Source organism: Loxodonta africana, chromosome X (assembly GCF_030014295.1).
Source record: "Loxodonta africana isolate mLoxAfr1 chromosome X, mLoxAfr1.hap2, whole genome shotgun sequence".
NCBI classification, from domain to species: Eukaryota; Metazoa; Chordata; class Mammalia; order Proboscidea; family Elephantidae; genus Loxodonta; species Loxodonta africana.
The window spans coordinates 158856514-158873858 of NC_087369.1; the positions used below are offsets into that span (position 1 = coordinate 158856514).

General features: G+C 42.4%; 1 protein-coding gene across 1 annotated transcript in view; it reads left to right on the plus strand.

Moving 5' to 3' along the window:
* Positions 1–2065: 2065 nt before the first annotated feature.
* The window catches only part of ADGRG4 (adhesion G protein-coupled receptor G4), a 131490-nt gene continuing 116210 nt past the window's right edge, over positions 2066–17345 (plus strand). The window contains exon 1 of the mRNA XM_064277642.1: positions 2066–2210. Coding sequence (XP_064133712.1) covers positions 2141–2210 — 70 coding nt within the window. The 5' untranslated portion in view covers positions 2066–2140. The remainder of the gene's footprint in view (positions 2211–17345) is intronic.

The following is a 17345-nucleotide window of genomic DNA, read 5'->3' on the forward strand; positions in this document are numbered from 1 at the left end:
TACTCATTGTAAAATAATCAACCAGTACAGAAATGTAGAATGTATAAATGAAACCTTTTTAATTCCCATTCTTCCTGTCTCTCTCTTCCTTCTCTTTCCCTTCTTTCCATCTTCGTTTCCTTCAACTTTAAAATTATATAAGTAATGTATGATCATTGTAAAAGAATCAAAGAGTACAGAATTGTATGGCATACAATTCCATCCCACTTCCCCAAGCCACCTTTCCATGTCTGACTTACCTTATTCCTTTTAATGGTTGCCTAGTATTCTGTTGTGAGAATGTCCCATGATTTATTTATTGGGTGCCAGGTAAGTTTCTGAAACATACCTTGGAGTTGTTATAAAAGTTTAGAGGGAATGTAAGAAAGATATAAATTGGATTGTTTGCTGCTGAAAATTCCATTTTATAGATAGCCATCATATCCATTTCAATTGGACTCTATACTTTGAAAATTGCCTTCAAAATATCATCTCATTTGATCGTCTTCTATAGCAGCTCTGGGAAATAGGCAGATTATTATCCCCACTTTTACAGATAAGGAAACTGAGGCTGAGGGAAATTAAGGGACATAAATACGTTCTCACAGCTACTTACTGATTCTTGGTCTAGTCCTCTTATGGCGCTGTAAATTTAAGCTGCATTTCATCTTGCAAGTCATATAAGATTTAGACATCCCCTAACTTCTAAGCTTGTAGTTTAGAAAATCCGTCCAAGTCATACTAATTCCCCTATTATTCTAATGAGAATGGCAGTAGAACACTTGATAAATATGAAGAGCTTTATTAATAGCTGGCTCTCATAGCAAGTCCAAGATTCATTTGATTTCCTAATTGGCTTCTGTTACATTAAAAGTAAGCTGAGTCTATTCACTCCAAATTCCACTTAGAAGTGGGAAGAAATACAATCTATTGCATTATCCTATAGAAAAAGCCAGGTTTAAATCAGTCATAAATCATTCAGAAGTGTATTTTATTCAAAATCAGAAAATGCCCATTGGTGCCCCATTGCCAAGCTTCTCTAATATGTTTCAGTAGGATTTGTAGTTTTAACACCATTTTGGTTGGAGAAAAGGGAACTTTTCAGTGTGTTTCCCAAATAAGCAGCTTTAGTTACAATTAATTAAGGAAAGAAGCTGGGTGAATATATTGACATGGTCAGGTTTCTCTAAACAGAAACATAAGATCTGCTTTAAAAGTAGGAGTGATTTGATGAACTAATTTCATCAATAAGGGCTTTTTGCAGATCACTGCGCCACCAGGGCTCCTCGAAAAGTTTAGGATCATTAAAACTGCAAGTCGTTGGATTGAAGTTGTGTGCATTAAGTTTGAATGCATCTGTCTTAGCTTCCTAGGGCTGCTGTAACAAAATGCCACAAGGTAGATGACTGTAAAGACCAGAAAGTTTACTGTCTACAGTCCTGGAGGCTAGAAGTCCAAATCAGGGTCTCAGCCATGTTGATGCCTTCTGAGGGCTCTGAGAGAGGAACTGTTCCATGCCTCTCTCCCAGCTTCTGGTAGCTGCCAGCAATCCTTGGCGTTCCTTGGCTTGTAGAAGCATCTTCACATGGCGTCTTCCTCCTGTGTCTATCTGTGTCTGTTCTCTTCTTTTATAAGACACCTCTCAAATGGGATTAGGATCCACCCTATTCTATGATCTCATATTAACTGACAATATCTTCAAAGACCTGATTTACAAATACGGTCACTTTTGTAGATACCAGAGTTAGGATTTCAACGTATCTTTTTGGAGGACACAATTCAATCCATAACGGCATCAAAATTTGTAATTATGCATTTAATGTCTTGCTTCCCCACTGGTCTAACTGTCCCATGAGGGCAGGTAACTCTGTCTTCTCAGTGTTGTATTGCCAGTATGTAATACAGTATCTGGCACATAGTGGGAGTTCAATAAATATTTTACGTTTGTTGAGCAAGTACGCAGATACATCAATCAGTGAGGTTTTGAACAAGGCTGAATAACTCAGACAAGCATCTATTTTGTTGTTGGCTGATATGTCTTTAAGCAATAGGAAAAAGCCTTGCATGGGATGAGAAGAAACGTGGTCACATGCATTTACAAACTGTTGATTCTGAATCTGAGATGGGTATATTTCTCATATTTTGAACACAGGTTTAGACAATGAAAGAGCACATCATATTTCAGATGCTTTATGGATTGATTCTCATGGCGAGTTTTATCTTTCTCTCAGGTAAGAAACTTTATTTTTGGTAGTTCTACCTACCAATGTGTCATATACAGTGCAGCCAAGCACTTTAACCATTGTACCACCAAGGCTTCTTCATGTACAGTAGGTTATGGAAATAAGTCATTTGAAAAATTCTGCCAGTTGAGATTTGCTGGGCTGCCTCTCAATGGCTTTCTTTTGGTCAGTATGGCTGTAGGCCAAGCTGGAGCTTTAGTAAATGAATCTATCCATTCAGTGTTACGTACAACTCATGAAGAACTGGCCTCGAGGAAGCAGTGGCTCGGACTTCTGTCTGCCATTTCTTAACCAAACAAAACCCATTGCCATCGAGTCAATTCTGACTCATAGTGACCCTATAGGACAGAGTAGAACTGCCTCATAGGATTTCCAAGGAGCGGCTGGTGGATTTGAACTGCTGACCTTTCGGTTAGCGGCCATAGCTCTTAACCACTGCACCATCAGGGCTCTGCCATTTTTCTTAATGAGGCTCTGAAATACCATTTGGCAGCTAGTGCACACCTAACAGAAGCTTTGGGTTTTCTTTTGGACTGTTTCCTCTTATATAAAGCTCCTTGGAGCATTATATCGTCACTCCATCTCCATTATACACGTATGGTAGTGATCATAGACTACAGATGGGGAAACTGAGGTGGGCCAAAAGCTGGTAGCTGACTCACAGTGACAAACAGTCATATGTTCAAGGGAGGTCCAGTCCTTGCCTAGACATTGTGACAGGAATAGAGACAGATTCTCTCTTTGTTTCCATTTTGCAGTGAATAGATGATTAAGACAGTTCAACTGAAGTAGCTGGTAATTTGGAGACTTAAGGAGAAGGCTGTCTTGGAAAGCTGCAATCTTGTTCATATTAAGTAAATTCAGTCGATAAAATTACTCATTTAATACGTCAGTCTTTAGCGTAAAGGTCATGCATGCCAGTGAGTGACAATTCCTGATGAAACAGACCTTGGGTTTAGTTTGAACATCCCTCAAATTTGAGAGCTAATCTTCTGGAAAAATACCAAGTCATCATCACCATCAACAGCAAACACTGACTGGCATCCTGCTGTATGCAGGGCCTGATGGGAAACCATATTTCTTATGATAAAGGTTGAAGTGGTAGACTATAGGACACAGTGGCAGTTCTGTCACCAGGCCTTGCACAACTACTAAGTGTTGATTAATCTTTTACCTGCCCGTTTCCTGAGAGATAGAAAATTGTTTTCTCCATTTCTTTTTATTATTATTATTATTTTCAATTTTATTTTGTCATTGTTATTGAGAATCGACTGTTTTCTCCATTTCTGTATCCAACACATCTAGCATAAGTTTGACACACAGGTTAGGCACTCAGTACATATTTGCTGAGTTAATGAACTAATGTAATTTGAAATTACAGTACTCTGAACACCCATATGGTGGTGATGCATATGACACAAACTACAGTGGCTTTGTTTTTTGTGAGGGGTCATAGGACATGGAATAGAGGTATCTGAGAGTTTTTAGTGTAGTCATGGAATAAAACGTGGAAGAGTGTGTGGTACTGGAAAGTTTGGATGGGGTTGTGGGGAATGTCATTGGTCAGGAAAAATTATGATGTGGAGATTTTAAACTTGCAGACGCGACTTTAAAGCAGTCACAAGGTTTCTCAGACTGTTTACGTATCAAATTCATGAGTCAAGTGAATGATTCTTCTAGGTTATCATGCAATTACGTATAACTGTCCTTCAATGGTGAGAAATTCATTATTTTCTTCCTGGCACAAAAAGACTCTGTTCTTGAAACAATGGTATAACTAAGGTTCAGTCTCCTTCGGGTTCCAGAAGAGTCACCAGCCTCCCAACTGTGAAGGGCATTATGGGAACAGGGCTAGGGCTCAAGGCCAGGTCAGGCAGAGATGACTTAGAGATGCTCTAACAGGATGGAGCCAAAGTGTGGAGCAAAACCATGTCCATGGAAGAATCCCAAGGGTCAAGAAGGAGAAACCAAATCTGTAATAAGGTCCAAGGGCTGAGAGCAGGGCCAGAAAGAAGAAATGAAGACTGAGGTCAGGAGCTGAAATAATTGCAGGAACGGGGCAAGAGATAAGGAATATAATAGAAACCAGAGGGGAGGGCCCAGGACTTAGGCTGTAAGTAGGACTTAGTTTTCTGGTATTCCCTTCTCTTATTAGCACTGGTTATTAGCTGCATGATGGACAGTTGAGTGGGTCTGGGTTAAAGGCATAGGACTAGAGCAATTGTCTCCAAATTCCCCCAACACACATACACGCACACGCATACACCACACACACACACACACACACAATTCTCCACTGCCAAGTGGAGTAGGACAGGCTTTGCTGGGTCAAAGACTGTAACACATGTTCTAGAACATTCTTGATGTAGGAGGCTGGAGTTTTGTGACACATGATCCTAGGGTGCTGATGGCAGCCTCTGTGGTGAACACTTTTTCCTCCTATATTGGATAGTCAATCTGGGCTGGAGTCAACTTTCTTGAGAAGTTCTTACATGTACAGAGACAATCTAACTAAGACTCATTCTGAGACAGGAGGGTCCCAGAGTGATGCCAGAAAATCTACCATTATGCTGTAGAAGCCAGCCAGCTACGTCAGGGCCAGTCAGGATGTGGCAGGAGTGGAGAGGTAAAAAAGCTCGTGATTTGAAAGGTGTTTGTGTAGCCAGGGTCCAGAAACAGCTCCATCTTTTCTTAAGGAAATTATTTGGAGAGAAAAGAAAAGTAAAGGATGAACTTTTAGTAGAACCTGTAAATTTCTGTATATCCTAGAACTGAGCTGTCCAATATATTAATTACTTGCAACATATGGCTATTTAATTTTAAATTAATTAACTAAAATTAAAAATTTCGTCCTCAGTCACACAAGCCACATTTCAAATACTCAATAGCCATGTGTGGCTAGTTGCTACCATATCGGGCAGTGAAGATATAGAATATTTCCATCATCACAGAAAATTCTATTGGGCAGTGCTGTTCTAGAAGGCTGTGGGAACTGACCCTTTGAGAACACACATTTTTTAACAGCTTTATTGAAATAGAATTTACATGCCATAAAGTTCAGTCATTTAAATCATACAAGTCAATGGTTTTTAGTATATTTACAGAGTTGTGCAAACATCACCACTATCTAATTACAGAGCATTTTCATCACCCCCAAAAGAACTCTGCAATGATTAGTAGTCACTTCCCTTCTTCCCCTCATCCTCCACCCAGACCTAGGCAACCCCTAATCTACTTTCTGTTGCTGTGAATTTACCTATTCTGAGCATCTCATATAAGTGAAATCATACAATATTTGTCTTTCTGTGACTTACTTTACTCAGCATAATGTTTTCAAGTTTCATCCATGTTGTAGCATGTATCAGCATTTCATTTCTCTTTATGACTGAGTAATATTCTGTTGTATGTATGTACCACATTTTGTTTATCCACTCCTCTGTTGATGGACCTTTAAGTTGTTTCCACCTTTTGGCTCTTGTGAATACTGCTGCAGTGAACATTGGTGTACAAGTATCTGTTTGCTTCCTGCTTTCAATTCTTTTGAATAATATACCTAGGAGTGGAATTGCTAGATTCTTTGGAAACCCTGGTAGCATAGTGGTTAAGTGCTAAGGCTGCCAACCAAAGAGTCGGCAGTTCAAATCCACCAGGCACTCCTCGGAAACTCTGTGGGGCAGTTCTACTCTGTCCTATAGGGTCGCTATGAGTTGGAATCGACTCGACAGCACTGTTTTTTTTTTAATGGTAATTCTATGTTTAACTTTTTGAGGAACTATCAAACAGTTTTCCACAGTGACTATACCATTTTACAAACCACCCAGCAATGGATGAGGAAGGGTTTCAATTTCTCCACATCCTCACCAACATTTGTTGTTTTCCTTTTTTGGATCATAGCCATCTTAAAAACCAAACCCACTGCCGTCGAGTCGATTCCGACTCATAGCGACTCTATAGGACAGAGTAGAACTGCCCCATAGAGTTTCCAAGGAGAGCCTGGCGGATTCGAACTACCGACCTCTTGGTTAGCAGATGTAGCACTTAACCACTACGCCACGAGGGTTTCCATAGCCATCTTAGTGGGGGTAAATATCCCATTGCGGTTTTGATTTGCATTTCCCTAATGGCTAATGACATCTAGCATCTTTTCATGTGGGTGGTGCTTTTTTAGTCAGCTTACAACTGACCAGAAAAGCTCACATATAGCATGTTGTTTGAGTGACTGAATGCAATGAGTTCTGACATTAACCACCCAGAGTTAGGCCAAATTTCACAGTTTAAGGGCACAGTCCTCCACAAGACTGCTCTCGTTTCAGACACCAGCCACAAGCTTGGGGGTCCCCATGCCACCCTCACTTCTGACCAGATGGCTACAAACTCTGGGATTCCTACTACCGCCTGAGCAATTTTTTTTTTTACTGTTGTTGAAAAATATAGATAACCCCCTCAGGTTTGGTAATTCACTAGAATGACTCACAGAACTCAGGAAAGTGCTATACTTATGATTATAGTTTTATTATAGCAAAAGGCTACAAATCAGAAAAATCAGAACCAGCCTAAGGGAGAGATACCTAGGGCAAGGTCTGGAAAGGTCCAAAATGTAGAATGTTCATTGTCCTCAGGGACGTGCCACCCTCCTGATACATCAATATATGACAATATGCAGAATATTGTCAACCAGGGTAGTTCACCCAAGCCTCAGTGTCCAGAATTTTTATTGCAGCTTTATTATGTAGGCATGATTGATTGAATCATTGGCCATATGGTTGAACTCAATCTCTAGCCCCACCCCCCTCCCCCCCCCCTCGGTGGTCAGGCTGATATCCTGTGGCTCAAAACTCCAAACCTCTGATCACATGGTTAGTCTTTCTGGTGTGGCCAGCCCCCACCCTGAGTCATTCATTAGCATAAAATATCTGATATGGTCAGAGGGGCTCACAGTGAATGAGAAGACACCCCAATCACTTGGGGAATTCCAAGAGTCTAGAGGCTATCTCCCAGGAGAGAAGGCCAGCCAAATTCTTTATTGGCCATGGTTCTTTTTATATGCCTGAAATTTGGAAGAGCCTTTGTGGGGAGTAGGGATAGGAGGCTTTTCACTCAATTTCTTAACACATTTGACTATTAGTACCAACATTATAATCTTACCAGCAATGCCAGTGTTATATCACATTGCAGTGTGGTAGATGTAACCTGAAAAATAAGAGTCAAAAGATACTGACACATTACTAGAGTTCCACTCACTCATCAGCAGTTAGTCCAGTCTAGTATCATACTCGACGGCAGTGGGTTTTAGTATCATATAGCATGACCAAAATGTCTCCCAGAGTGACGCCACTTGGGTTTTCAGTCTTCCATTCAATCTTCTCAGATTCCAAAAGCATAAGTGGTCTTAGCACAATATATAGTTTCACCCTGTTAGACATCTGGTATAATTGAGCTAAGGAACAACATCGTCTCTGTTTCTGAGTCTCTTCTGAAGTGCTTATTTATATTGGATTGCCCTCGTTCCATAACCCATTTATTCATTACTTTACCCTCATCTACTATTCCTCCTTCTTTCCATTTATACCCAAACTTTTCCACCTTCAGAAGGCACCTTAGGTTCAGTCACTGTGCAGGTCTAGACTGCCAGTAGCAATACTAGTTTATCAAGTGCCTCTCCCTCAGTCTACTCCCATTCAGATAGGTTAGAGTCACATAGGAACAGAACTAGTGGGTTCTCTTGACCAGGAGGCAATACAGCTGCTTTCAATGCTAGTATCAATTTTGTCAGATGTGGTGGAGGCACAGCCCATGCCATCAGGTCCTTAGGAATTCTTACATAAAGGTTTTAAGGTATAGTTATAGTTTCTAGCCCTGGGACCACTGCATCAAGTAGGAAAATGGAAAGTTGAGGTGATGTGGAGAAAAGATAAAAAATAATTGTACCACTATCTTTGCCAATGAGAAGAATTGCATAGTCATATCAGCATCCTTCCCCACTCCCTCTTCCCCAGGCCCCTGACAAAAGCAGAGGAATCTATCCAGTGGGGACTCTCCCTCGAATCTCCTCATGTCATCTGTAGAGCACACAATCGTGAAAGTGTTCAAGAGAGCCCTTCATGCCTCCATTTTAGGCAACTGATATTTCAACTGTCTGTTCCAGTTCTCTATCTCTGTTACTCTGATAATGAAAGTGTGTACCTTGGTTTGAAAAAATGTGACATGGTGGTCCAAATTGGCGCAGTACCCAGGTGTTCCTTGGCTTGTGACAACATAATTCCAATCTCTCCCTCTGTCTTCGCATGGCCGTCTTCCATATGTGTCTGTCTGCCTGTGTGTCTTCTCATCTTTTTATAAGGGCACCAGACGTACTGAATTAGGGCTCACTCTACTATGACCTCATGTTAACTAATTACATCTGTAATACCTTATTTCCAAATCAGGTCTCATTCATAGGTACCAGAGGGTTAGGGCTTCAACAAATCTCTTTTGGGAACACAATTCAACCCATAACAGTCTGCTCTCTGTTTCCCCCACATTCTTGTCCTTCTCACATGCAAAGTCCATGCACCTCATTGCGACAACCCCAAAAGTCTTAACGCATTCCAGCATTGACTCAAAAAAGTTATGTAAAAAATATCATGAAAAGATGATCAACTCAAAAAGTCCCAAATTGCATATTGTAAATAATTTAAATCAGGTATGGGTGAGACTCTGGGCATGGCCCCTCTCTTGAAGCAAGATTTCTCTCCATCTGTGGACCTGTGAAATATAGAAAACAAGTTATCTGCTTCCAAAAAAGACAATGGTGGGTCAAGCATAGGATAGACATTCACATTGCAAAAGAAAAATTGGAAGGAAAAATGTGTTCACAGGTCCCAAGCAAGTTTGAAGCCCAGCAGGGCAAATCCCATTAGATTTCAAGGCCTGAAAAAAAACTTCTATGCCTCGGTCTTCCTTTTCAGCTCAAGAAGGCGGTGGGCCCTGTACCCTGGAATCCAGGAGGAGGTGGCCCCACCCTCAGAATTGAGTTCTCAGAAGTCTTGCACTTTTGGTTAGAGGAGGTGATGGCCCCACCCTCTTGAACCCAGGCAGTGGCCCCGCCCCCTGGTATTGAAGGGGCGGAAGTCCTGCCCCTGGAATCCAGGAAGTGGAGGCCCCACCCCCAGAAAGGAGGAAGTGGAGGCTTTGCTCCCGGAACTGAGGAAGTAGAAGTCCCGCCCTCTGGAACTGAGGGGACAGCGACCCCGCCCTCTGGAACCAAGGGGTAATGGCTCTGCCCCACTTGAACTAAGGAGGTGGTCCCAACGCCTGGTACCTATGGGGCTCCACCCCAGAACCGTGGAAGTAGAGCCCCCACCCTCGAAACTGAGAAAACAGAGGCCCTACCCACCCCCCCCCCCAGTTGAAGAGGTGGAGGCCCCATCCCCGAACTGGAACAGAAAAAATGGAGGCCCCGCCCCCTGAAGTTGAGAAGGCTGTTGTCTGACCTCTGGAACTGAGGAGGTGGCCCCGCCCCCAGGATTTCTACAGCCTCTTTTCAATACAGCAGCCAGCGTAATCCTTTAATATGTAACTTAAACTATGTCACTCCTTTATTCAAAACTCACAAATAATTTCCCATCATAATTAGCCTACAATCCAAACTGTTTAATAAAGCCTAAAGGACATGGCGTGATCTAGACTCCCACTGCCTATTGAGCCCCGTTTCCTACCATGCTTCCTCTCCCTCCCTTCTCTCCAGACACACTGGCCTCTTCGCTATCTCTTGAATATGCCACATACACACCTGACTTGAGGCCTTTGCACATGCTCTTCCCCATGTCTGGGTCACTCTCACCCTATATCTTTGTAACCCTGGCTTTTTTTCATCCTTTAAGAGATTAATCTAAAATCACTCTTCCTCAGAGAGCCCTCCCCCCAACCGTCCTATCTTAGGTAGACATTCCGTTTTCCTTCATCTTCTCACATCATTATTTAGCTCATCAACTTGGTAATTTCCTTCAGACCTCTTTTCACAATGTAGTCCTTCCTGCTTTCCTTCCTTTTCCCTCTCTGGAATGCAAGCTGACTGAGGCCAGGAACTTTGTGTCTTATTCACCACTCTAGCACTGCACTCTATCACTGGCACATGGTCAGTGCTCAATGACCTACCTTGTTGAGTAAATGAATCATTCTGACTTTAGAGTGAGAACATCCATTTTGTTAGTGAGGCGTGGCCCTTGAACCTAAGATCTGAAAGCTCAATCCCATTACCTATGTTGAGGTAATTCCTTTGCCTCGTGTTCCAAGAACTCTTGGCAGGCCACACATGTCATCAGCAGCATGGGTACAGAAGTAAGGGATGTGTTGGATAGATAACTCTGTGACTGGTGACAGAGATGAGGCTCATGGTTAGGTGGTTCTATATATGGCAGGCTTGGTTAATCTATTGACCACTGGGAAGTGTGGGCAGTGGGTGGCAGATAGTAACTCTGGCTCTCTGTGGTTGTCCACATTATGGCCATGGTGATGTGGCTAATGGAGCTCCCAAGTACCAGGTGCCTATCTATTGTATCTACTCAGTCAGCCATGGGTCTGCTAGATCAGGACCTGGTCCACAAAGTTCTTCATGTTCCAGAACATTCACTTGCAAGGATTTGTGATACTAAGAGCCAGAAGACCCCTTGCTCAGATAAAGGTTTCGTATAATGTGGAAATGAATGTCTGCCCCCCTTCCCCCTTTATGAGTGTGTGGTGATGTTTCCCAGCTGAGGCAGGCAAGATGTACCTTTGCAAAATGCTCACCCTCAGAGTGGTCAGATTCTCCAGGCAAGGGACCCCATCCCTGAAATCCTCTCTGCCTCCTCTCCCTCCTCTGATATAGGAGGCTTTGCCAGATGTTAGCTGAACATTGAGGCTTACACAGGCACTGATGTTCTGTTAGGCTGTCTGGATCAGAAATATTGGGTAAAAGAGAGCTAAGCAGGTCACCTAATCGGGGAGAAACAGTGACCAGTCCAAGCCCACAATGCCTGACCATGAACAAACCTTGATTGGCCACTCCTCCTAAGATGATGCAGAGCAGGTCACCTGGAATTTCAGCCCCTCAACCTTTGAGAACGTTTAACATTTCATTTAACATTAACAGGCTGATGAGCTTAACATTTTAAGGAGAAACCTTGCCAAGAGAGGGCAGACAAACCAGTACAGGAAATAGCTGATGATTACATAATGCTGTCTTCAGTAGAAGATAAAGGAGCTTCGCTGAAAAAAAAAATTCAGATTGATGTCTGTCTCTTGGAGTTTTAAACCTTTACTTACTGATTTTAAAAATAACAGCTTTAGTCAGCGGAGCACGGGCAGGGGTTTGGGGACTATGGCTTAAGGGGACTTCTAAGTCAATTGGCAAAATCTAGTATGAAAACATTCTGCATCCCACTTTGAAACGTGGCGTCTGGGGTCTTAAATGCTAACAAGCGGCCATCTAAGATGCATCAATCGGTCTCAACCCACCTGGATCAAAGGAGAATGAAGAACACCAAGGTCACACGATAACTATGAGCCCAAGAGACAGAAAGGGCCACAGGAACCAGAGACTTACATCATCCTGAGACTAGAAGAACTAGATGGTGCCCGACCACAAACGATCACTGCCCTGACAGGGAGCACAACAGAGAACCCCTGAGGGAGCAGGAGATAAGTGGGATGCAGACCCCAAATTCTCATAAAAAGACCAGACTTAATGGTCTGACTGAGACTAGAGGAATCCCGGCAGTCATGGTCCCCAAACCTTCTGTTGGCCCAGGACAGGAACCATTCCCGAAGACAACTCATCAGACATGGAAGGGACTGGACAATGGGTAGGAGAGAGATGCTGATGAAGAGTGAGCTACTTGTATCAGGTGGACACTTGAGACTGTGTTGGCATCTCCTGTCTGGAGGGGGGATGGGAGGATAGAGAGAGTTGGAAGCTGGCAAAATTGTCACGAAAGGAGAGACTGGAAGGGCTGACTCATTAGGGGGAGAGCAAGTGGGAGTATGGAGTAAGGTGTATATAAGCTTATATGTGACAGACTGACTTGATTTGTAAACGTTCACTTAAAGCTCAATAAAAATTATTACAAAAAATAAAAATAACAGCTTTGTTGTGATATAACTCGAACACCACACAATTCACCCATGTAAAGTGTTCAATTCAGTGGCTTTTAGTATATTTGCACAGTTGTACTCACTGACTTCTAAAATGAACCTATTTATTACTTTTGGGGTGCGATAGGGAGTGGGAAGTCCCCTCTGATCTTTTGGCAAAAGTCCCCTAAAATAGAGAGCAAGGCACAAGTTCAGTTTGCAGTTCAGAACTTCTCACTCTATGTGAGATGCTCCACCTCCATCCCCGGTATCTTGGCACAAGGGACAGCCCTCTCAGTTCCCTAACACAGGGCACAACCATTTATTCAGTCACCAGCTATAAAGGACCTACTATGTGCTGATCATTATGCTAGGCACTGGAAACTGGCAGCAGGGGACAAGGCTCTGGTTATGTCATTGTCCTTGGGGCGTTCTGGGGAAAACTGGCATTATTTAATGACCGATGACTTCGATTCTGCTTCAAAATTTTTTAACATGGCATCTCTGGAAAACACATAGGCTGGCATAAGTAGCTTTGGAATTTAGCAAAAGGCACAATAAATATATTTTTGAGCAACCAGTGTGGCAAAAGCTTTATTCGCTCCCAGATACTGGCAGAGAAAGACCTGGGGCACCATCTCTTGCTGTTATCTGTCTGCTAGAGAGTTAAAAGATGTTGGCTAGCACTTCTCGGAAGTCATTTAAATAAGGTTTATGGTGAGTTTTTCCTAACTTGGAAAGTGCCTATGTTATAATGTTAAGTGAGAAAAGCAGGGCGCCAAATTGTTCATACAGTATGATCCCAGCCACAGAAAGCCAAAAAAACCAAGCCTGTTGCCATCGAGTCGATTTCGACTCATAGGGACCCTATTGGACAGAGCAGAACTGCCCCATAGGGTTTCCAAGGAGCACCTGGTGGATTCGAACTGCCGACCTTTTGGTTAGCAGCCGTAGCACTTTACTACGCCACCAGGGATTAAGCAAAATGTGTGCACAGAAAGAATAACAAAGCCAGAGGAAATATATTAGGATGTTAATGGTTGTTCATTGTCTTTGGGTGGTGGGACCCTCGAGCTGACTTTTTACTTTCTAGTACTCTCCACTTTAGAAAGTGTGTACAGTATTACTTTTCTAATTAAAAAAAAACCCTCTCTCTATTTTTAAAGTGGGGAAAACAATAAATATAATTTAGAAAAAAAGGAAACAATGGATAGAGGTGAAGAGACACAGAGGAGCCAAATCAAGAGAGAACACGCTTCAGGGGAGCAATCACGCAATTTGGACTTGAGAATTGCCAGGGAACAGATGGCAGCGCCCAAGCAGACATCTGCAACGGATAGCAAAATCATATGCAAAGACGCAAGTGGCCTTTGAAGCAAGCCCTTGAGAGGCCCAGCAGTGAATGCAGCTTGCCTGGCCAAACAGAAGGGCAAAGCTTCTCTCCTACCTGTCACATCCGGCCTCCTCGGAGCCCGCTAGAGGCCTGGAGGCTGCATCAGGGCTCAGCGCAAATGCACTTGGACATACGAGACTGCAAAGGAGGTTGTGGGAGGGGAAAGAGTGTTCTAGTAATGACACTGGCAAATGTCACAGCTGACATTTACATTGAGCTTCACAGTTTATAAACATTTTCACATACACGACCTAAACATTAGGAGCCTGCGCGGTGCAAGTGGTTTGTGATCGGCTGCTAAACTAAAAGTTGGCGATTCAAACCCATCCAGCAACTCTGAGGAAGGAAGTCCTGGCGAACTGCTTCCATAAAGATTACAGCCGAGGAGACCCTGTGGACCGGTTCTACTCTGTGATGCACGGGGTCGCCATGAGTCGGGGGCTGACTTGTTGGCAGCTAACAACAACGACAGGGACAACCTAAACATTACTTATTATTTCATCATCTTTTATAAGGGCCCTGAAAAAGGTAATTATCATTCCAATGTACCACTGAAGAATGAGATGCCAAAAACTGATATGAGTTTATTTGTTTAACACGTATATTGTGTTCTCTGTGTGCCAAGCACTGTTCGAAGAGCTTTTACGTGCATTAATTGTCCATGTTCACACAGCTACTAAGGGGCAGGTCTGGGACTCAAATTTGGCTTTTCTGACTTCGCTATACCACTGATTGTTCGATTTGGTGAAGAATATTGAATATACCATGGTCTGCCAAAAGAATGAACAAATCTGTCTTGGAAGAAGTACAACCAGATTGTTCCTTAGAAGCAAGGATGGTGAGACTACATCTCACATACTTTGGACATGTTATCAAGAGGGAAGAGTCCCTGGAGAAGGACACCATGCTTGGTAAAGTAGAGGGTCAGTGAAAAAGAGGAAGACTCTCAACAAGATGGATTGACACTGTGGCTGCAACAATGGCCTCAAGCATAGCAATGATCATGAGGATGGCACGGGACTGGGCAGTGTTTCGTTCTGTTGTACATAGGGTCGCTATGAGTTGGAACCGACTCAACGGCACCTAACAACAACAATGACAACAACAACACTACTTCTGCTTATTTGTAAGTTGAATTTGCCTCTGTCTACAGAATCTCAAGTAAGGACACGATTGGTTCTGTCTGTGGAAGTTCATGTGCACCCAGAGGCACCTTGGAAGAAAGACCTGGATACCTGCTTCCAAAAAATCAGCCACTGAAAATCTATGGAGCATAGTTCTACTCTGACACATATGGGGTTGCCATGAGTTAGAACTGACTTGATGGCAACTGGCTTTTTAAAAAAATCTGTCTACCCATCCATCCATCTATCTTTACTTTTTTCTGATTATAAATGTAATATATACTTGTTTACAAATGCAAATATTACTCAATTATGTAACATAGAAATTAAACCCCCCCCAAATCTCATACCTAAAGGCAGTAATTTTTAACTGTTTGATGTGTGTTCTCATACATTGTTTTCTATACATATGCTAACATACATATTTTCCTCTTATACTTTTAATAGGATAATATTATACCCATATTTATGTAACTCCCGTTTCACATAATATTTAGTCTTGGAATCTTTCCATGACTATATAGATTTACCATGTTTGATTTAATGTTCCAGTGAATAGAGGTAACAATTTAACACGCAAAAATAGGTTTTTCTATTTTTCTCAGTTACAAACAATGCTATATTAAATATCCTTGTACTTACATCTTAGTATGCATGTATATTTCATAGAATAAGTTGATAGAAATGAAATTTCTGGGTCAAAAGTATATATGCAATTATATACAATTAAAATTTTCAAAGATATTGGCAAATCCCCTTCCTAAAGAAAAAAAAAAGGCTGTATATAGGCATTCTGACCAGAGTGTACAAGAGTGATTGGTTTCCCCACAAGCTTGACAATACTGGCTATTCTCAATCTTCTACACAATTATCAATCTATTAGGAAAAAAATAGCATCTCGTTGTTTTAATTTGCACTTGAAAAAGAGTGAGGGGGCATCTTTTTTATATTATTGGCCTTTATATTTCCGATGATGAAAACTGGTCATTCATGCCCTCTGACAATTGATTTTATGTTAGTCTATTGCAGAGAGGAGAGGCCCTTGTTGATCATATGGCATTATGATACATTCTCTTTTAAGAGACAACCAAGCCCTGGAGATTTATGCTCACCATAAAACCAGTTCTTAAATGTTATATTCGATGTCATTTTGAAGGGCTCAACTGAAAACCAGAGTTAACCAACCATAAGTGAGGCTTGTGTTTTATAGTAATTATCACCTTGTGGGGTTAATTCTTGATTTATTGGCCACATGAAAGATGGTAAGATAATATAATCAGATAAGCCTGAGACAGAAATAAGCTTTCGCTCATCCATCATGGACAGTTCAGAAATAGCTTCCTGGCAGGTGGATGGTATGAGTTCCCGCACGTGGATGTGTGTGCAGGTGAGTGTGTGTGTGTGAAAGTGTGCGTATGTGTGTGAGGGGGCATGTACTTGTTTGATTTTGTGGGTGTTCAGTGGAAGAACGGAGGGGAAAAATAATGTAGTGCCAGAGACTATCTGGAAGCTTTCGTGGGGCGGGGGACATCTCCCAGAAGCAGAGAAATGGCTACTTCCTGCTAGTCTCTCAAATACACGGCTGTGGCTGTCACTGTGAAAGAGTGGTGGTCCCAGTGTTAAAACCCTAATTCAGGGAAAAGTTAGAATTCCACTCTGCCATAAAGTGCTTTTTGATTTGGCTTGGGATGTGCTGGGACTAGAACTTGGTTGCTATAGATTCTCAGATACCTGCCTAGTGGCCTGGGGTGTGAGATTTGCAGATTTGTAGTGGCGATAGTGTCATGTTCATTCACCAATACCTTCCTACGAGACAAAGAGCATACCCAGTTAAAATTTTCATAGATATTGACAAATTGGCCACCGAAAGGCTGTATCAATGGACATGCCCATCAGCAATGCTTGAGGGGGCTTTACATACATCATCTCACTTCATCTTCAATCTTGTAAGGTCAGTAGATAAGGGTTATTATCTGGCATACACTATAATGTGAACGCTGCCCCCTAAGGGTATGTGCTGTACACAATCTGTGCAGTGGTAATACAACACCGTGATCCTGAAGCCTCATTTTACTGGAGCAAACATTGAGGCACCAGGACGTTAAATTACTTGCTCATAAGTCACTCAACTGATGAGCGTCAGAGCTGGGATTCCAACTCATACTGTTTGACTCCAGAGCCAACGTTTAAACTGGGTCCATGACCACGGAGAGCCCCTGAAAGCCACCACCGCTCCCTTAGTGAGGAGATGGAAGGAGGGAAGCCAGGATACACTCAGTGCTGTGCCATCTTTCCCACTCCTGAGTCCAAATAGAAGTCCTGGAACTTCATTATTGTCCAGTTGGTCACCCTTCAAGCTTCTGTCAATGTCTTTCAGTGAGAAGCACTCTCCAGAGGTAGACTAAATCAGACAATTTGGCTCAGGAAAAGGCATTGGAGAAATAAAATGTGGTTGCACCGTGAATATGATAAGACAGTTAGGTGGATGGAAATTGTTATCTTCTGATTATTGGA